The sequence below is a fragment of the Passer domesticus genome, chromosome 3 (assembly GCF_036417665.1).
Source record: "Passer domesticus isolate bPasDom1 chromosome 3, bPasDom1.hap1, whole genome shotgun sequence".
NCBI classification, from domain to species: domain Eukaryota; kingdom Metazoa; phylum Chordata; class Aves; order Passeriformes; family Passeridae; genus Passer; species Passer domesticus.
In genome coordinates, this window is record NC_087476.1 from 4,825,290 (window position 1) to 4,847,746 (window position 22,457).

Consider the following 22,457-nt stretch of genomic DNA (forward strand, 5'->3'; position numbering starts at 1 on the left):
GGAGATCCACATCATAATTCTGTAACACTTATTTCAACATTATGAAATGAAAAAGGTACCTTACTCCAAAAGCTAATTTGTGACCAACTTCTTCTGGCTTTGCCTTCATCTTTGGCTCTCTCCCTACATGGTCCTTGTTGATAGCTGCTGTGGCACATTTGTCTGATTTGAATTATCTGCAGATATTTTATGGAATGTTTTTAATGCCCTTCCTGAGGGCAGGTTGTCTTTATTGCACTTTGCACGAAGTTCAAGATGATCTGTGTGCCAGAAGTGACTGATAGGAACAGTAGTGACATGATAGGAGCCTGTAGTGAAACATAACCAACTACTCAAAAGAAGCAGCTAAGTGTCAAGAAGCTGCTTATGAAAGCTGAGGGTCACAGACTTCTGAGAAATTCTACCCAGAAATTACTAACAGCAGCTGAGACTGAAAAGTCAAAATCCATCTTCTATCATAATTGAATGAGTAATGAATGAGATGCAGCTTAAGTTTTGGCAGGCAATTAACAAAAAAATGCATAGATTTGAACTGTACTAATAAATAAAGACTGAAATATATTCACTGTCCCAAATATTAGTTTTGCTGATTGAAATAGCTGGAATAGCACATAGATCATCCTGCTGCCTGTGTGTTCTGCCTGCAGAACACATCACATGTCAGGGAACTTACCACATCCTTGGTTATGTGGTGGAAACTCCTTTACAGCAGCCTAAGGATCAATTCCCTGTCTGGTTTCCAGCTGAAGTTTAATTGTAGCAGTGTGGCCATGCTGTGACAGTTGGCCTCAGGACCAGAGATTAATCTGTTTAGAAATACTAATGAAAAAAAAAAAACAAACCCAAAGCTACAAAAAACCCAAACAACTAATAAACCAAATTATTCAAAACTTCATCTGTGACAGCTTGGTTTCCCACTGGTGTAGTCTATGACCCTGTTGATTTCCATGAGGAATATTCTTCCTATGCTCATTCTTGCTTGTCTATGCAGTGGCCATTTTTGAGGTGCTGTGATTCTTTTTTTTTCCTCAAGACAACAGCCTTGAGAGAGCTCAGCAGGTTAATAACAGTGTGGAGTCTGGAACTGAGGCTGCAGCCCCAGCAAACTGACTGTGACTGGAAACACTCTCCAGTCTGGTGGCTGAATTGAACCTGAAAAACTGGAGGACAGGATGGACAACAGATAAGGTTGCTGAAACTCTTTCTTCAATAGCAGGTAAGTTTAGTGTGAGGTTTTTTCCTTTGTATTAAATTTAGGTGTTTAATCAAACTAAGCTTCCTCTAGAGTCAACGGAGTTGCTCTAACCAACCTGTCCAAATTTATGCCTGATTTCTATGTCTAAAATTAGAGAACTGGGAAAACATGTGGTTTTGTTTAGGGGTTCAGTGAAAAGCAGATCAAATGGAGTTGAAAACTAATTATATGGTAACAATGAAAAGTAGGCAAAGGCCAGTGGTACTTCTCAATTAATTTTGCTACAAAAGTAAGAGAGTTAGCTCACAAAAGCTTCTTCTGCTTCCACAGTGCACTTGGCTTGTTAATCAGGCATGAAACATTTTTTTTACTCTAAACAGTTGGTGTCACCACAGGCATATTTCCCCAATACAGTTTTCAAAAGTGGTTTTGTCACACAGGATTTCGGGTTTCTGATTTAATTGATAGAAATAAAGGGTGAAAAACATATACTTTTAATGAGATTCAAAAATCATCATTTTGAAGCTGATTTCCTCATACACCTGTCCATAGGTCATTGTATAAGATTTTTATCTGTTTGCTCATTTTTCATTTTTATTTGTATATCATAGGCAATTTTCAAGGGAAAGTTTTCCCACTTCTTTCTCAGATCCAAATTTGATAAATAAGGAGATAATATCTTGGCATACTTCCAGCAGTTTATTCACAGAGCACACAGTTCCACTAACATGCTCTCTACTGGCCATTCCTAATTTTCTGTGCAGTTTTATTACTGGCTTCACACTGCATGTTAATTGGCAAAGATTCAGTGCTTTGATAACCTCTTAATTTATCTGACCATAATGATGGCCCAGAGTGGTTCATTAATATTTTTGTTAAATACATTAATTAATAAAAAAACCCCTGACATATGAAATATAGATAGCTCTGGGTGGTAGCAGTAGTGGGATCATCTTCCTGCCATCACATGCCCAGTCTAAGACTTTGGATCACAGGATCACAGAATGGTTGGAAAAAATATTTACGATCATCAAGTCCAACCATGCTCACCTCTAAACCATGTCCTCAAATGACTCTTCCACATGTTATTTTCCCCATGTCCCTGGGCAGCCTGTTCCAATTCTTTACAACACTTTCCATGATGAAAGTTTTCTACATATCTAATCTAAATCTCCCCTGGTGCTACTGGAATCCATTTCCTCTCTTGCTGTCACTTGTTACCTGGGAGAAGACACTGACAGCCACCTCACTATTACCTTACTTCAGGTGGTTACAGAGACCAATAAGGTCTTCCCTCAGCTTCCTTTTCTCCAGATTAAGATGGAAATTAAAGTGGGGGCCTCTGAACCAAAATATTACTACTGTGCATGTAGACAGACAAAAGCAATGTACGTTTATCCTGGCTGAGAGATGATGTTCACCCCCATTTCAGGTTTCTTTGAGAATCCAAAGCATGCACAAAGGATTGACAGACAGATAAGACCCTGATCCTTCTAGAGAAGCAGTGTGAGTCAGACAGGGTAGACAGGGCCAGTCTCCAAATCTTAATATTTTGAGTTGCTTCAGGAGCTGCATTTATATATCACTAATTCAAATATCTTTCCATTATAAAACTCCACAACATAAACTCTGCCTAGAGCAAAATGCCCTTTCCATTAAGGCTTGAATGTCCCATTAATTTCTTATTCATGTTCTTTTATGGGAAGGTGAACCTGAACAGGAGTTAAGAGGTTAGATTTTGTTAGATTAGGTTTTTAGTCCCTGCCTAGAAACTAAACTGTACTTTCCAGCAAAATATAAATAACCAGCCTTTATAACAACTGGGAGCTCTGCTGCTGAAACAAAAGATAATATTACCATACATACTTGAACTATTCTGCTAATTCCTGAAGTTCAGGACACTCAGTATTTTACAGGTTTGTTCCCTTTTTTGCCTGGTCACTTACTCTGAATGCAAATTTGCCCACGCTCTCTGTGTGCAGTTTGCATATAAAATCTGACAGATTATTTTATTTATATTCCTTTTTTCCTTTTCATCTTCTTGTATGGTGCACTATCTACAACTTAGAGGCTACTTTTGCACATTGACTTGTACTTTGGCACTGCACCCCTGTGAATCTCAGTGGAACTGTTTTCTTTTTGTTTTAATGGATTGAGTGGAAAAATTAACACACCAAAGTGAAGAGAGATAGGAAAGGCAGCCTCTCATGTGACTGTGTTTAAAATACTGATGAATTTGTCACAGTTGCATTTCCTCTGATTTTGGAGAAGAGCACATACAGGATTGATTAGAGGTATTCACTGCAACACCTGGGAAATTGTATTTCCTAGAAGATTACAGGGGTAGTATTAATTATTGAAAGTTCATTTGTTAGGGAACAGAGGTGACAGTTGGATAAAATAAGTTTAAATATGTGGGAACTTCCTCCCAACACACTTCCTTTTCTACCTGAAACTCTTCTGAAGTTTTTCTCACTACAGCTTTGGCCTTGGTGAGTTGTCTAGGATTGCTCAGAAAGTCAATTCTGAAACAACAAAAAATGAAGGATTTCCATCAGGTTTCTCAAACAGTTTTGAATATGTATGTCTATAAAATTTCTGTTAAAACCACATCATTTTGTTTTTTGATTAATTTTTAGGGAAAATTTTTAGATCCATTTGTTTTTGGAAAGCTTGGCTAAACCTTTGAGCTAGAGTTGCTTTAAGTCATACCTGGAAGAGGAAAAGAGGATATAGTTTACATCTAAAGACTTTATGACTGTTGTTTCTGCCTGGAAAGAGTCAAACCTTGTGCCACAATATAAGAATCAAAATCTCGAGTGAGAGCAGTGGAAGTCTGCCCAGAACCTTGGCTGAAGTAGCACTTGGAAATGAACTGCTGCAATTTTTCAGGGAGAAGATTAAATAATTAGTTTGGGGCTGTGGAGGTGAGGATTTGATTGCCAGCATTGTCACAACCTTTCCCACAGTTATGGGAAGAGCACATCTGAGTGGCCTCTAAATATTGAATATCAAGGGTTAGCAAGTTTTCTAGGGTGCATCCATTATGAATTAATAGACATGAGGACTCCTGCTGCTTTTCCTAATCTAATCTACCACTTTTCTAATGTATATCATACTAACCAGTTTGGATTCCTGCTTTAGGACAATACAAATTGCCTTGCATTAGATCTTTCTCTTTACACAAAAACATTAAATCTGGGTAACACATTCTAGACTAGATAACTGTTTAACACAGTCACATTTAGGTGGGATAAATCCAAATTTCAATCTCTGTATAAAGTGGTTTCCTTGTTGTAATTTCAGAATAATATTTTTATAGTTTCTCTGCTTTGTATGTCTTACCTGTTTGATGAAAATTCTAAGTCTTGTAACGTCATAGATCTGGTTCCTGGTCAAGTTTGATAATCTTTTTTCAGAGATGGAAATTACTTTGAAGCACCAGACAGATCAGGGTTAAATCAACATAGATTTTATTGCCGTGAAATGTTTGATCAAATGTGGTCATTATCTTCATAGACTCATGTAAAACAGGTAGCTTGTATAGGAAATAGAAATATAAAAGATTATGTTTTTCACCACTGAATTATAAATTAAATTAAATGGAAGGAAAAAACCAAACCAAAAATCCAAAGCAATAAATAGGACATTGTTTGTTGGTGACCAAGTGCGCACTCACATTTAAATACAATCACAACAGCTGCTGTACAGAACAGAATTAATTGTACAAAATAAAGAAAAGTAAAGAATAGCAGTAAAAAGATCAGACCTTTCCAAATGACCTTCACCTGGCAAAGGAAAATGATTTTATTTTCCTCCCTCATTCCCCACACAGCTGTATGTGAATTTTTGTTAAACCTGTAATGAGGGCAGAGGCAAAGGATACTTTAATAAATACAGTTCCTGTATAATTCACTGATTCTTCCTTGTGTTGCAGGCTTCTGTCTTCTACTAATGCTGTTTCTTCCTGCCCTTAGAAATAAAGAATCAGAGCAGCAGAACTATTTCTCCAAAGCATAAACGAAAGTCAAATGATCTTGGAATTCACCAGCAGCCCTTTTGGATCCCTAAGACATCTAAGACCAAAATTGCGTGTTGGTATTAGGAAACAAACAAACAAACAAAAATTAGCAGTTAGAGATTGTAAAGTTAAAACTGGCCCTTAGGACAACAAACAGCCCTTCTTGAGCCTGGCTGCAAAATTGTGAGCTGCGCCTGTGCCACTGAGTCACGTCCAAAGGAAGAGATGAACTGGGGAAATATTTACACAGAGGTCCAGGATTTGGAAGGACTATACATTGTGCCTGCTTTGTAGCAGATTTTTCTGGTTTTAGGAAAAGTCAAAGAGAAACTTCAACGAGCAGATTCCATGTTGATTTGGAGAGCTGAAGTCTTTTCCCAACAAATGTTGGTGTTTATCTTTAAAAACGAAGCAAATGAAAGGTCTAAATTCACCCCTTCTGCCAGTTCTCCAAGGCAACAGAACGACACCTAGCAGGAGTCAGGGTTAAACATGGCAGCACACAGGACAAAGTTCTTGACAGTCTTCAGCTGTAGGTGGCTGAGCCATCACTGCTTGTCTGTTAACAGGCCATGTGAGCTCTGTTCCAATTCTCATCATCTGATAAAACTCTCCCTTTACTACATTACCTGTCTGTCATTAATGGGGCTAAATGAGGGCTGTGTGAACAGAGAACCAAATCTCAGGGCAGAGTGAGAACATTGCTCCTACTCTGCCAGACTCACCTGCTAAGCTTAGTCAGCACAAGAGCTGTTTGTACTCACAGTGAGTAACACCTTGCTCTAGAAAAATAAGTTTGTAGTTAGTCAGTGTGTTTGCTCCATGAGTAATTTGCTAATAAATCCAAGAGTCAGAAGCTGCTCTTTGTGAGTCAAATGTGCCATGTAGTTATGATAAGGAGTAAGTTCAGGGGCCTACTTAAAATGTTTTGAGATTGGTGGTGGGAAAGGTGTAACTCATACAGAGCTGAGCAATGGGCTGAAGCACAAAAGGATCCAACTACTCAAACAGCACTTGGGTTATGAATCAATTTTTGGGGTCCAACCATCATAATGACTCATTGTCCTGGCCATGAAACTTTGGAGACTTTTCTCTACTCCCTTGAATATTTTGACATTGAATAAACATTTCCTTAATCTCATAAAGGAAATTTTTTTCCCCTTTTTCTGATCAGATAAATTTCCAAGTCAAAGAGTTACAAGTATACTTCAGTCTGACACCAGAGAGTACCCACTAACTTCAAATCATGAACTTGCTTCAGATTTATCTAGGTCATGAATGTGTTTGGAGATGGCAATGTTTTACAGAGACAAGAACTAAGAAAACAATAAACCCCCCAAACCTACAACATGGGAACATGGGCATGTTCCCATGGACAGCATGGGAGAGTAAATGGGAACCTCGGCTGAGATTTTAACAGGAACATCAGTGAAATAATTGCTTAAAACTCCACTGAAAGTTCCAGTGTCAAAAACTAAAAGTATTTCGACACCAAACTGCTCAGATAGCTAGTTCAGCAGAAAAGGCAGTGATAATTATTGTTCGTTCAATAAAATTATTAAGTGAAATTAAAAATAAAAATTAGAGAGCCTGCCAAGGCCAGAAAACTTGCAGCCACATTTTAAAAAAAGAATTTTGCTTTTAAAATGTGCTAAAGTACTAAGGGAAAAACCAGAACATTTGACATGGAAATAGAAACAACTTCCTAATGGTAAGAACATATAGCAGTTCAATCAGGTAGAATCAGATCTGTATAGACCATTAAAAAAAATATACAGGGGTCATAAAACCAAAAACTAGATGTTCTGGGGCTTGAAGTGTGCTCAGATTATTAATAGTAATAGATCAGAGGGTAATCCGGCCAAAAATAATCTGTTGCTTGCGGAGCAGACGCTCATGGTGATTATGCAACACTGAGAGACAAGTCTTGAAATAAATTATTGTTGGGACCTTGGATCATATCCTGAATAGGCAAATATTTCATATACGGCTGTATACATATTATTTGCAATGTTAAGCTTTTTAATTTGATGGCAATAAAATGTTGCTTTAACAAGAGTTTCACAGATTTATTTGCCCAAACATTTATTTCTCCTTCTCCAAAAGTTGATATTTTAGTGGAAAAAACTGAAAAGGATTTTAAAAACCTTTTACCTATTTTTTTTTTTTTGCAAAAAAATCTAATTTAAATTTATCCACATATTGAAATATATGTTAAAATTAAATTGCTTTACAGCAGATGTGGCAAATCTGCATATCTGACACAGTCAAACTTTTGATTTTTCCCTTTCCTCACCCTCAGTCTGGGCAATAGAAAAAGCAGAATAAGTTTCCTTTTCACTTTTAATCATGGTTACCTACTTTCACACTCAAGTATTTAATGTTCTAGGACAGTTCCACAATGTTTCTGCTGAAGACATCTCCAAGGACTGTTCATTTGATTTTAGCATTTCTCCAGAAGTACAGGCACAAATTCATTAAATTAATTTAATAAAGTTAAATTTTTTGAGGCATTTATCTGCTCTTGGTGTGTTAAGGAGAGTCCCATGGAGATACACTTGTTCCCCTCAATGCAGGAGGGTGACTGGATAGCACTAAAGCAGGTATCTGAGTTATTCTCCTAACCTGAGCAAGGACAACTCTGGACAAAAGCATAGGATTATTTTTTCCCAGATTTTCTTTAAATAACCAGTCAGGGACTCCTTACTTTCTAGAGTGTTTTCTCATGGTGGTGGCAATATCCTTACTACCTTGAGAGGAACAGCATCATGCCATCATCACTCTATTGCCTTCCATAATTTGAAAGATGAGGGTGATATTGTTAATTCAGTTTGATTCCTTACATCTGGCTCTAAACACTGCAACTAGGTTTAGTCTAAATTGACCATCCAAGGTGTAATCCATGCTAGCAACTTCTAGAGAGTGAAAATGTGTTTGAGAGATTTTGTCACCCACAGTTATCTACTGCTGTCTCTGGGATACTCCAGGAGAGTCCAGTTCTCCTAAAGGTTTCATGTCATAACTGTCAAAACTCTGTCTTAGATACCTAAAACATCTCAAATGGCTCTAAACATTTACACATGGACAACTATATTTTTTCCTACCACAGAAAGAGTTGAATTGTCCCTTAGAAGAAAAGGTCTGGTTCTGCTGACTTGAAGTAGAGTCTAGGTGGACAACACCAAGCCCTCCCAGTAATACCATTCCTTCCTAACTTTCTCAATAAGGTGATGTTAGAGAAACAAGAAAAAGAATGGAATAAAGGTCTCATTGAAGAAGGAGTTAGAATGTGACTGGAAAAAAACTCAAAGAGTCTTGAGCTCAAACTATACTTCCCATGTTTTCTGCATGAGGATGTTTGGTAGGTGGTAAAGTAATATTTGAAAAGTACATTAGCAAGGTTATTATCACTCAGCTGCTGTGGACTAAGCCAACCTGTCTTATTTGTAGATTTGTTTTTATTTCCGGTGAGTGGATTCCGTTAGACCTCTGCACCTCAGCTGGATTTATAAAGACAATAAAGCTGCAGAAACAAGCTGTTGAAGAAAAGAAAGCATCATAAAATCAAGGCAACACAAAAGGTGACTCCAATTGCCTGCATTGATTGTGTTGAAGAGAGACCCAGGTATGGCAGAGTGCTGTGGGACCAGGGGCTGAGAAAATAGACAACAGAAGCCCATGCTGTCATTTAAACTGAAGTTCACAGAGGGATCAGGGCTCTTACTGAGACTATCAAGGTTTGTTTGCCTTTTAGTCTGCCATGCTCCTTTCACAAGAGACACCATGGCTGCTGCATGAATGGTCAGAACAGATTCCCAACAGGTTCTGGCCTCATTCCAGTGCAGCTTTATTGTGCATTCCCATGTACAGGACTTTTCATTTGTCCCATGACCCAAGAATTCCTCTTTTGCCAGATTTCCATATTGTTTTTCAATGGTGAGTAGATCAGGCATTTCCCATGGACCAGAGGAGGCCTTTCTTTCAATCTATCCAGCATGAGAGCAAAGTCAGGATGCTGGAACTGTGTGTCCCACAACTGATGCACTGACCCTAACTCTGCTGCAGGAGAAGAAAGTGCTTCAAATTTCACGTGCCACCTCAGCCAAGTCCAGAAGTGCTTATAAAAAACAGTGTTAGTGTATCATTCAGAACAATCAAATACTACGTGCACAAAAAAGCAGTTTAGAGCAACATAAATTTTAAAAAAGTGACAATTTCATCACACAATTACTGTACACTGCTGTTCTTAGGGTTGAATACTTTCCTCTCTCACGCTCTCTCTTTCTCTCTGTTTTAATCTTTCTTTTTTATTTCCTTTTATTTTCTTGTTACTATTTTTTTCTTTCCCCACCCCCCCTTTTTTTTTCCTGGATTTGGTCCACTGGAGATAAATTGCCCTCAATGATATATATATTTAAAAAAAATATCAGCAGCAAGACTCTCTCGAAATAGATTCTGTTTGATGTAGCTAGTCTGTCTTTTCTGTTTTGCCCTCTTTCACAGCAGCCTCTGAAGTTTTCCGCAGGGGGGCTTTCTCCGAGTTGGCGTGTCCTTGGCCGGATTCCGCCGCTCCTCCGTTTTTGTGCGATGTGTGCTTTTCCAAGTAGTTCAGCATTTCACTGAGAACAGTTTGGAAAGTGCTTAGGGCAGCACATATTGCAGGAGTTCCGAAACCATGAGTGATCAAACTACAAATGGGAAGGAGACAGAGGGAAAAAAAAAAAAGGGGGGAAAGAAATACACACACACACATAAATATCAATGCACCCACAAACACTGAGGAGTTTACAGTACACTCATTTTGCTATACTGAAATTCAAGATTTGCTCCCTAAACTATTTATTACCTGTGGGAGAAACAGAAAAGAAAGGAATAGAGCCAAAGAGCAGACTGCATGCAGCTTCAAAGGTTGTTTTTGGTGGAGCCTCAGTTCTGAAACACCATGGGACACATTCTCAGCAAGTGCAGACTGACACAGGGCTGTTGACTTCAGAGAAGCAAAGACAGAATCCATGCCCTTGGCTCTGCAGCATTGCTAATTTTCCAGTGTCATAAGTCTGGCTTCCCCTTCTTAGGTAAATAAAAGGAATTCTGTGTGGTTTATTCATAATTTTGGATCATACTTAGTTAATTTGATGATCTCAAAGATCTTTTCCAACCTTAATGATTCTGTGATTTTATAGCTCTTAAACATGACCTGGTTATTCTAAATGAAGATATGACTGCATCTGTGCTAGGAAATTCAGCGAAGCCAAGGATACCATCTCCAACCCTCAGCACAACTGGCATGATTTGATCATATCCCTGATGCTAAACACATGGACCATCCAACAGGTTGAGATCTGAATTTCCTGTTGGGAACAGACGCTGGCCAATACCCATGGCCAATACCCATGGCCAGTACCCATGCTCAAGTGATGAACAGAAAATGTTTCACTAGAGCTGGTTTAGCCAGGCTGAATTAATGAACAATTCTAACCAATTAGTGGCAAAAATAACACAGTTCTAACAATGCTTCCCTGGTAGTGTTGAATTTACTGTGCATGATTTGCCCTGTTGCATCTTTCATCTAAACATCTAAATAAGGGGGTTTTATGAACACTGAATTTTTATTGTCATTGTTCCTGGCTGTCATCTGTAGATCCAGAAGTGTGCAAGTTTTCCACAAGTCTCATCTCTTGGATAGCATCTCGGTGAAGATCATAGAATCTCAGAATAGTCTGGGTTGGAAGGGACCTTAAAGATCATCTAATTTCATCCCTCTGCCATGGGCAAGGACATCTTCCACTGTCCCAGATTGCTCCCAGCCCTGTCCAACCTGGCCTTGGACACTTCCAGAGATCCAGGGGCAGCCACAGCTTCTCTTAGAAAGGGCCTCTCCATCCCCAAAGTGAGGAATTTCTTCCCAATATCCCATCTAACTCTGCCCTTTGTCAGTGAAAAGCCATTCCTCTTTTTCCTGTCATTCTGTGCCCTTATCCAAAGTCCCTCTCCAGCTATCATGGAGCCTGTTAGGGTACTGAAAGGGGCTCTAAGGCCTCTCCAGAGCCTTTTCTTCTCTGAAACAGTCCCAATCCTCTCAGCCTTTCCTTGTACCAGAACTGCTCCAGCCCTCCAGTCCATCTTCACGGACTCCTCTGGACTTGCTCCAACAGCTCCACGTCTTTCCTGTGCTGGGGACTCCAGAGCTGGATGCAAACCAGCAGGATGTCCCAACTACCACAGGATATGAGATGGGCCACTAGAAATTGGTTTTTAGGCAATTGACTTTGGTGCCATTTGCCTAAATATTAAGTGTGCAGTATAAGATGATCATGAAAGGGCAAAAAATCCTAAATTTTTTATGGGCAACCAGGTTGTTCTCCTTGTTATAATTATTTATTTTGATAAGTGGTATGTGAAAACAAAAAGACCTGCCCTAATCATTCAGATTTTTGTTTTTGTTTAGAAACACAAATTAAAGATTATTTCAAAGATTGATATGCCACTGAAATTTTCAAAAGTTATTTCAGTTATTTTAATCCCACTCAGAGAAGAAAGAAGATGAAAGGAACAGAAGCTAATTTTTGGGTTTGTGGGTATTTTTGAGAAATCAATACTTTATATTGGTTTGGGTGAGAGGAAAAGAAAGCCCACATCACAGTGATTCTGACAAGGAAATAATAATTGTTTCCCATTCCCTGTTGGTTAAGATTTTGTCACTACAGTGACTCTCTGGCTGTCTTGATCAGTAAATCCTGATCTGGTGCAGAGACCCATGTGAGGTTTAGAAATATGAATCTTTTTCACTTAAATGATCTGTTTTCTCTGCACTTTGGCTTCTCAGTCTTTCCAGGCTTTTTAGAAAAAAAAGTGTAAATATAGGGACTAAGGGGAAAGAGGTTTTACAGGACATGGACAGTTGTTGTTGTAAGTATCAAAAAAACCCATGGAAAAGGCTTCAATCTATTTTTTATATATTTCTGTCTTCTAGACATGGGAAACCTATTTGAGAGGAAAGCTGGTATGCTAGGGAAGACAAAAAAAATGTGTGAATTCTAACCAAAATGAGTGCTCAATATGGAAATATGTCTTCATTTCAGATTGGGAGTGGCATAGTCTTTTATAAAAGGTCTCCAAAAGGCTATTTACAAATAACTAGTATTTAGAACATTTATCCATCAGTCTCCAGGCACTTTTCAAAGCAGGAATTTATATTTAGTCCCAGTTAGTAATGCGAGGAAAATTATAATTAAATATTTACAAGAAATATTTTGCAGACATCAATTAATAATACCACATAAAGTTTGGATGCTTTAAGTTTGAACTTGTATCGATATGTCAATCTTTATAATTGAAAATTGCAAAGAGATAAACATACCTCCGTTTAATTTTATTTTCTTTTTAGGTATGCCTGGTATACCAGAAATATAAAAATCATCATCATTGTAAGTCATGTTTTAAACAGTTGTAAAAATTAGATCAGCAGTAGCATATATGAGTATTTTAAGCCCTTTCAAGTCACTTTAAGAGTCAGGTGATTTAATGATTTTATGTCACATTTTATAATAATTTCTGGTCTTCAGAATTCCAGAGAAACAAAAATGTGATGGAGTTTGCAGAAACAAGGAACAAAAAGGAATTTTTTTTGCAAGAAAAGTTTTGCAAGAAAAAGGAAATAAAAGGTATCATTACTAGTTATGTTATTGCATTATTTTTACACTGCTTGTGTGATCGTCTGGGTCCTGATTTGGGGAACTGACTATACTGAGACACATAAAAATCTTTATGGTCTTGCAAATAAAAGAAACTAGTGTATGTATCATAGAAGCTGGAAATATCTGCATTCATTCATTCATTCATTCATTCATTCATTCATTCATTCATTCATTCATTCATTCATTCATTTCCAGTAGATGCAAACCATAAAATCATAGAATCATTTAGTTTGCAAAATACCACCAGATCATCAGGTCCAACCATTCTCCCAGCACTGCCAAGCCCACCACTAAACCATGTCCCCAAAAGCCACATCCACGTGATTATTGAATGCTTTCAGGGATGCTGAACCCACCATTCCCCCGGGCAGCCTGTTCCAGTATCTGACCACCCTTTCAGTTAAGTTTTTCCTAATACCCAATCTACACCTCTCCTGGCTCAACTTGAGGTTGTTTCCTCGTGTCCTATCACTTGTTACCTGGCAAGAAGGACCAACCCTCACCTGGCTACAATCTAATTTCAGGGCATTGTAGAGGCTGAGAACGTCAAGTAAACAGTAAGTTTAATACAGGATTAAATGGAAAAGAAACTTTCTGGCCTACAATTTTTGAAACTTTCAATTTGGGAACAAAAGGAATGAACTGTGTTCATTTGACAGCTCAATAGACCTGAGAAGTAAAGTGGGAATACTACCTTCAAAACTTAGAGGGATTGTCTCAGAAATGATCTCTAGGGGTAGAACAAACTTTAAAGTTCTGAAATGCTGAACAAGATTGTAGAAAATACCAGAATGGGACAAAGTCTAATATTAAGGTATATAAGTGTAGGTGCCAACTTGTAGGCGTTAACATCAACAGTGCCAAACTCCTGTTGCCACCAAAGGGGCCTTAATGGAGTTTCCTGTCTGCAAGAGTCTACAGAGATTTGATATGTCCTGTGACATTTGGAACACCTGCACGGATTTGATGGATATGATATAGGACTGAAGCCCAGCCTGCTTCAAGATGTTTTAGTGCTGGGAAGGTTAAACTTGTGTATCTCAAATTGTTTACACAAATGAATTGAGTCCTGGGGCTTTGTTCAATACAGTCACAGAACTCTGGAGAATGAATTAGCACCTTAAATGGATGTGTCTCCTTTATGGTTAGCTGCACCATTCTCCTGGCTACACTAGGGGCTCCATCCTAAATATAAAATGTGATTTGGGTGCTCTTTAGACGTTCTGGGGCACCCAGACATCTATGTCATGTGAATAGGAAATAATACAGAGGGGTTAGAGGGGACCAGGACCCTTTTAAAGCAGCAGTGGGTGGATGGAATGCCTAATAGCACCTTAAAAGGCTTAGATATATCTTGCCCTAGATCTTCATTGACTACAAGAGAAACTCAGACATCCAGCTTACATAAAACCACCAAGATATTGCAATTTTATCCAGAGCAGAATCTGAAACTTCTGGTTTAAAAACTAATGCTCATAGGAAAAGAATGCTTTGGAGTGAGTAAGGGGTCTATTTCCTTTACAGTTTAGCCTTCTAGTTACCAGTAATTATTAAATATGGCAGCTCTCACCAACATAGCCTTGTGTTTCCTATTAAAAAGCCAATTTTTTTAGTGAAATGATGCTGCAGAGTCTTGTGGTAACTCTACTTTCAGTTCCTGATGAATAGACTCTTCTCCACAAATGGGGATATGCAGAGCCTTTTAATTTTCCCATGAAGCTTATTAAGAGAAATAATTTTATAGAAAATTTCCAACCAGCCCTTCTTGCCAAGCTCCTATGAGGGTGTATTTTATTAGGCTCACTTTAGGTAATGAGCATAAAAAGGCCGAGAGATATTATCTTCTACTTTATCTTACATTTCTATCAGTAATTCCCCTTGCTCTAATTTTGGTGGTCCTTACTTCTCTGCAAGTTAAAGTCTTTGAAAAATTCAAGAAAGTTGGATAATTTCCCTTTGCTGATGAAAGTAAGTTTCAAGTTTGGGAGAAAATCTGATTTTACATTTAAATCAGACATAACAGACAGAAGACTAATGGCAGAGCATTCAAATGTGTTTCCTGAAAGTCAAATTTAGCTGCCTGATTTTCCAGGCTAATTGAGCTCATACTGAAATTGGTTCATTTTTGGTATGCTCCACACCTATGAAAGGAGTTGCTTTCATTATCATACTTTCATTTGGGTTTATAAACCTAAAATTAAACATGGTGGTTTCATAATGGAGTCTTCTGGGTATTCTCAGCTTTGTAGTGCATCCCACTACAGCTCCTATAAACCAATTTTATTGTTCTGAGAGGCAAGGCTGAAATCTATGATTCTGATGTTGGAGAGGTGCAGAAAAAGGCAATGAATATCAGGCCAACACATTACAAAGCCTGGTGCTTAAGGATATCCAGACCTGCCTGTAATTCTGCCCAATGCTATGATGCAATTATGTCTGCTCATGTTTTAATGATGGCCTCACTTAAAAGTGGAAAGATCCAAGTGTGCCTGAAGGCTTGGAGTCTCATTTGGCAACCACCTCAAGGACTCCTCCATACCCCAGGCTGGTGAAGCTCTGACATGAAGCAAAAGAAACAGCTTCCCTCTCAGTGAGGGGGGGAGCAGGGAAGAGGCCATCTGTACTGAATGTTTACATCCTCATTTAAAATAAATAATCCCTTTAAAACAATAATGATGAAGACAAAGCAACCTTGAACTTATTGGTCAGATTTTCTCAGAATTTGACTGTGAAAACTCCATGATTATCCAAATTCAACAGCACAGAGCTGATGGCAGATGGTAAGATATGATATGATATTTAGTGGTTGTAAAGGAAATGGTAAAACATTTGTATCTCTTCACTGACACAAGTAAAATCTGAATATAGAGGTGAGAATATTGACTTTGAGGTGATTCTGTTGATTTCAAGGTCTTTCTTGTGAAGGTTGCCTAGAAAGTTAAATGGTGATTACCTCACTACATAAGCTCAGAAGGTCTAACCATGACAAAAGTTAGACTCGTAGTCAAAAATCAGAACATGGGCAGTGTATATTACAGGGATAAGAAGTCTATAGGCTCAGAGTACCAAAGAGTACAGAAGTTGCCTTCAAACTAGGCCCTCATGTTTTCCTTCTGTTCATAGTGTATTAAGGACGTGTCCTCCCAAGCAGATGACCTCCTTCTACCAGGTGTAAAAGCCAAGGAGAAAATAGGAGGAGAATGTTAGAACTGATGCCCCAAATTGAAGATAATCTATTTTGGATCTGTAAATTTCAGACTTTGGGACTTCCACACTAAGAAGAATTGCACAGGCAACAGACCTGAAGCTTCCAAAAATTATGGAGTGTTTCTGAACAGTAGACCAAAGTTTAAACGTTTAGTGGTTCATCTTTATTTCATGGGAAGGCAAAGAAACAGATGAGGTTCATTCAATTTACTACCATCCATATATTTTTCCAGTGAGGAAAAGTAGCTAAGAAGACCTATTGCCCTCCTTAAATGAGAAGGACCAAGAATAATGTTTATAAACATGCTCGTGACAAAATGCAATAAATTTTGTAGCCTTTTAATTTGGAAAGAAGGGGAGGACATTCCTTTTTCTTTTGGGAAACACAAGCCTTAAAATGCTTTAAGAAATCTTAAGTGCTGTGCTGAAAATATAAGCACCCCCAAAGATTTTTTTTTTCTTTTTTGATGAATGTATGTATATTTCTTTCCCCATGATTATGGAACCTAGTTTTTAATGAATCAGATAAAAAAAAGAAAACAGATTTTTGTCTGTTTTTTTGACTCTGTAAATTGTCATTTTAAAGGAATATGGTAAGATACAACGCATGACAAAAACCTATGAAATATTAGAAATTAGAAAGGATTTAGTTCATCAGGAGATTGAGGCCTTACTATGGAAAGATCAAAGAAGGAATCCCTTTGAAAGGATGTGAGGGAATGATCCCAGAAGAAGGCACTCTAACAGTAAATAAAGAGAAAAGGAAAAGAAGTAAAAATAAAATTAAAAAAAGAAAAATAAAAAAAACCTAAACAATTTGTTGATCTAGTGCCTCAGTGCTAGGCACTAATGTTGCTCCTCTCAGTTAACAAACTCCAAAGATTGAGGGAGCTCCTGGAAATCAGGGAACTCTAGAGGGCACCAAAGGTGTTTCACCATAAACTTCATTGTGCACCAGGATTCTTCCAGTCCCTGCATCCAAACAGGAGGCTGCTGCTGTGAACTGAGATCACTGGAATTACAACAGAAGCCGCTCTACCTCCTGATAAGAAAAGAAGTGTAAAAAAAATAAGAGAGAACAATGTACAGAAGGGGGTGAGCACATCTTTGAAGACAACCCACAAGTAAGTCTTTGGGCTTGGCTTCTTGTTACAGTTTAAAGAACACACTGAGCTTCAAAACCTGTTTCAGTGCTCCGTTTTCCCCTTTGGAAAGAAGGATGTTACTTTCTCACTGCTCCCAAAGTCTGAGCTTCTGGTTTCTTGTCTGTCACTTTTGGTGTCACCTCGTCAGCGTGATGCCAGGCACTGGCAGGAGGCTGACAGCTCCAGGCTCAGCGAGCAGCGAAGCGACAAAACTCTTGTCTCAAACAGTTTCACAGGAAGGGCGCTTCATATCAGCTGGATGGCTCGACAGAACACAGAATAATCCATGAGGATGCTGATTGCTTTCATTACCTAACTTTAGTATTCTGAACCTATTACTTTTTGTGTCTGTTTTTATAAGGTTTCTGCAGTGAAAGGAGTGTCACTTACAAGAAAGTAGTTTTCCCTTTGCTGGTTTGCTGTCTTTATCCATAAAATAGAAGATCTGGGTGTGATTTTGCATCTTGATTAAATGTAGCCTTGAAGTTAAAGGATCAAATACAACTGCAGTAATCAATGGATAATCTCCTTTCCCTATATGATGGATGGCATTAGCAGGATATCTGAAATTTCCAGACACCACAGATTCTTAGAGACACAAGTGTCCCAAAAGCAAATGTAGAAGACGTATCTATACCCAACTTTACATGTGAAGAAAGTGAGGCTAGGAGGGTGTTTGATGAGGTCAGGGAGTCTGTATGTATAAACCAAGACACAGACACAGATCTTGTGAGCATAATATCAGAAAATCTTCTATTTGAAAGGTTTATGTGTTATGGCTTTGGTATTGCAACACAGAATGTGGGTTATTTTTGATGGGTTTTCTGCTAACTCTAGTTTACACAAGATTCTGGGAAACCAAGAAAAGAATTCTATTTAAAAAAAATTAAAAAATAAAAAGCAACAAAACTGTTCTGATGTAAGGGCAGGTTAAGAAGACAAAGACATGAAGAAATATCAGTTAAGCTTTCAGGTTCCTGGCTGAATCTCAGCTATGACAATGAAATGGAAGAGAGAAGAAGGTATGTGCTCTCTCCAACAGGAGAGAAATATTATCTAAAATATATATATATTTTTTAATTGGTCTCTTATTTATTTGGATATTTGGTCCAATTGGATGCTGATCTGAGTGGCAGATGCATGTGAAACAGGATGTGTCTTAATAACTAACACAGAACTGGTAACATCACAAGAAAGTGGAGTACACAACTCTACTGAACAGCTGTAGGGGAATTTATTCCTAAAGAAAACTCCCTCTCACCCCAATGTAGTAGAGGCTGGATCCAATTCTACGGTAGATATCTGATGTTATAGCTCTGCAAAAAGTCTTTCAATATCTTAGAAATTATTTTAATAATAGACATTTGTGTGATTCTTCTTTTTTATGACCATAAAAATTCTCTTCAGATTTCTGAAGATTTCATCATATCAGAGAAACATGGAGTGGTTTGGGTTGGAAGGGACATTAAAGACTCTCTAACTGCCCCATGGCAGGGGCTTGGAACAAGATGAGATTTAAGGTTCCTTCCACCCAATCCATTCTATGATTCTGTGACATTTAATCTCAAGAAGACAAGTAGTGGTAGTTGGTGTTGAGATGATCTGACTGTGAAGACTGATGAATTTAGGGGATGGGAATAATGATGTTTTTGCCTACATTATATTTAGCTGTCCACAGTGTCTAGTGTGTACTGGTTGGCTAATCTCCCATTCTGATGGAGACCCAACCAGACTGTTCAGCCAATGGAGTTTAGAGAGAAATTCTAGTTACACTGATGTAGATATCTATGTTAGACCGGTTTAATTCAGATTTCTCAAGCTATACAGGTGAGATTCCTGAACACTGAGGAAAAAGATGTACAGCTGGCTGCAGTGGAGGCTCCTACAGGCATCTGAACAGAGTCAGAAATCCTGGTCAGAAGCTGATCCGACCACAGCATCTCTACACTAGCTGGAAAGGAAATATGGTCTCAGCTCCACCTCTGGGACTGGCAGCACTCCTCATTCCCTGAGCACAATCAGAGAAGACTCTGACTTAAGGCCAGGAAACACCCTGAGTAGGATCAAGGCCTGTGTTCCTCCACGTGCCCATCTTCAGTCCAACACTTAAGCTCTGCAGCAGGCATGAAAGAAAGTGCTGACTGATCCAGAGCTGCCTGCAGGAGCTTTCCCCTCCAACTACTGATGTGCATCAGAGAAGGAAGGATGGGAGCTGTACCAGTTGACAGTTTTGTAGCTGAAGCCTTCAGCATTTTATCCTGACTGCTATTTCTACTCTAAACACAGGAATCCTTGGGGATTAGCCACCTCGTATCACATTTCCTCTGTGCACATGCAATAGGGAATTATCTCTTTTTCCACAAGCTTAGGTAGCTGATTAAAATCCCTCTATGAGCATTCTGCATAAATAAGGATGTTTCTCTTGATGTGCACATGTGGTTGGGTGTTTTGGAGTGTGTCTTATGGAAAATACACACACACCTGGGTGCTCTGTGTGTGCACATGCACAGCACTGCTTGAGAAAGGAGTGGGGTGGTCCAGTGTGCTCTTACATAGGAAGGATGCACACAGGTGTGTGTAAGAATAAACAGGAATGTCGGGAATGCGTGCATTTGTGGACGGGGAATTACCCTTGCCTCTCCACACCTCAACAGGTGTATGGAAGAAGTGGAATGGTGTGTATTTTTGGGATTCCACTCAAAGTCTGAGAGACTAAAAATTATTTATCACAGCACCTATCAGAATGTTAATAACTAACAGATGTTGGGACACTGGGACATGGAAGTTGTTTGTCCAACCCGTGAAAGAAGAGTGGCTCAGCTGGTTGTGCTAAAGAATATATAGCACAATTCTAAGCCTTTACAGGGCTATGAAACTTGCTGAACATTATGATTTGTAAACAACTCTCTGGGACAGTTCTTCAGATATTTTTTTCATATATTGGCTAGTGGATGGAACAAATTAACAATCTGTAGGCTCAGCAAGTCATGCATTGTCCTCTGTGGCCTGAGCAAAGACAGGAGCACCTCCAGGATGTTTCATCCAACTTATCTTTGACAGATATCTTAGATAACCCCACTATTTCAAAGTGGCCCTCTGGAAGATGCCACGTCACTCCTGGCTGTATCTGACACATCACCTAAAGCAAAAAGGTGAAATTGCACAGCATCTTCTGAGATAATAAATCTTTCTGACCCCAAAACATCTATACACTTTTATACACAATTAGGATAAAATTCTAATGAAGTTTGGACTTGATATGCATGTACCATGGGTCTTTGTCTTCAAAACAGTTTCTAAGACTGTTTAAACCAGTACATTATATATTGCTCAAGAACTGAGTCTAAATATATCATCAGTCTGGCTTTTTAGTGTGAGTCAGATTTCATTTTCCCAGAATTTCCAGTGCATTGTTCAGAAATTAGTGCAGTAAAATTGTTTTAGTAGGTAACGTATTTGAAGGTCAGCCTGCTTTGGAAGCCAAAGGGTTAATGAAATGGTCCTGGTAAGACATTGTTAAATGATCTCAGTACCATAGAGGACTTTCTGGAACTATTTATTTAATTGGAAAGGATGCAACCACTTCATCCTATTATTTCTCTGTTGATTAATTTATATTGGTTCAGAATTTGTTTCTATGCTTCTGGGCCATGCACTTGTAAGCTGTGATTTGGCTCACATTTAAAGCAAGAAAACTTTCTGTCCAGATGGGGAAGTTTGACCAGTAGATGCATAAAATATCTTATTCAAACTCAGATTGTGGTCCTAGAAGCAGGTTGAATGCAGCCAACTTGAACTACATTGCTGGGCAAACCTGCATTTTTAATAAGCACAGCTAACAGGGATTATGGATGCTAATTAATTATTTGCATGTCTTTTAGGTAAGGGAACAAATACCATTAAAACATCATATGCAGTCTAAATCAAAAGTATGGATTTTTAGTTTCCTCTTTCAAAATCATACCTGAAATGTGTTAAATGTCTCTGGATGTCGAGGTCTAATATTGGAGTCGGTCTGGAGGATCCGAGGGGTGATCTGTCTTGACTTAGAAGATCCTGGAATTCTTTACATATTTGTCTAAAAGGAAAATGGAGCTCCTTCAATAAAACAGGTCTGGTAATTTTCCCCATAAGGCTGATTCCCAAAACATTCCCACCACATCCTGAATGATCTCATTCATAACAGAATTGCTTGGCAGAAGTGTTGTTACAGAAATTAAAGACAAACAAATCCATCTCTGGTTTACCTGCCCCAAATTCTCAGAACCAACAACATACAGAATCTCTTGAATAGGAAGATTTTCCCTGTGAAACCATATTAATGCTAACATTTTAAAATGTGATTTTAAAATCCCTGAATAGGACCCTTCTGGCAGTGTTAAGTCTAGCTTAGCTCACCTACATTGGCAGCAAGGCTTATGGTTAAAGGAAATGCTGAACTAGCATTAGAATATGCCTGAAATGTGTAAATTACTCTATTATTTAGTTTGTGTAAATACACCAATACTTGTACATGGGCATGTGTAAATTGTGGGCACTGCTTTTTCTGCAAGTTGAAGTCCTGGATATTTTGGACTTGCCTTCTTGACTCCTGACCCTTAGGACAAAGGGGTTGTGAAGAAAGGACCCCTCATAGTGAGAATTCAGGGTCTGTCTGCTCTGGTCTCCCTCCAGCATTGTAGCCTGTCTTCTGTGTAAAGGATAAGTGGTCTCACTGTTTTCCCTCGCCCACTCAATCTTCCCTGAGACTTCTCAGGATGCCTCAGCACCTGGAGGTTTAATTTATTCCTGGAATTCCTCTATATGAATCTAGCAATAGGAAACACCCAACAATAAGGCCTTTTGTTCTTGTGTTGTTGTCTTGTTGTTTGTAAATTAGCCTAGGAATGTTCTACCAACAAACCTTTAAAAAAAGAAACCAAATCAGTTCCATTTAGCTCGTGTACTCAGAAGACCATTATCTGGACCATGAATGAACAGACATCACTTACTTTCACTTGGTTTATGATTCAGTTAATTGAAAAAAGGAAAAGGGACCTGTCCAAATTAGCATGAGTTCTCCATTGCCTGTATTGGAAATAAAGGCACTAATGGGAGATCAGGAGGGAATGATCACATCCAGATGATGAGGACACTCAGCTGGAGCTTTGATCTTTGTTGGATTAACCTGGTACTGGTCACAGTGACCACGT

General features: G+C 38.6%; 1 protein-coding gene across 3 annotated transcripts in view; it reads right to left on the reverse strand.

Annotated features, from left to right (window-relative positions):
- Positions 1–4,645: 4,645 nt before the first annotated feature.
- Positions 4,646–22,457, reverse strand: part of TFAP2D (transcription factor AP-2 delta) — a 50,216-nt gene continuing 32,404 nt past the window's right edge. For all 3 annotated transcript variants that reach the window (XM_064411645.1, XM_064411646.1, XM_064411644.1), the window contains 2 exons: positions 21,230–21,343; positions 4,646–9,904 (listed from right to left, as the gene is read on the reverse strand). In XM_064411645.1, coding sequence (XP_064267715.1) covers positions 9,685–9,904; positions 21,230–21,343 — 334 coding nt within the window. In that variant the 3' untranslated portion in view covers positions 4,646–9,684. The remainder of the gene's footprint in view (positions 9,905–21,229; positions 21,344–22,457) is intronic.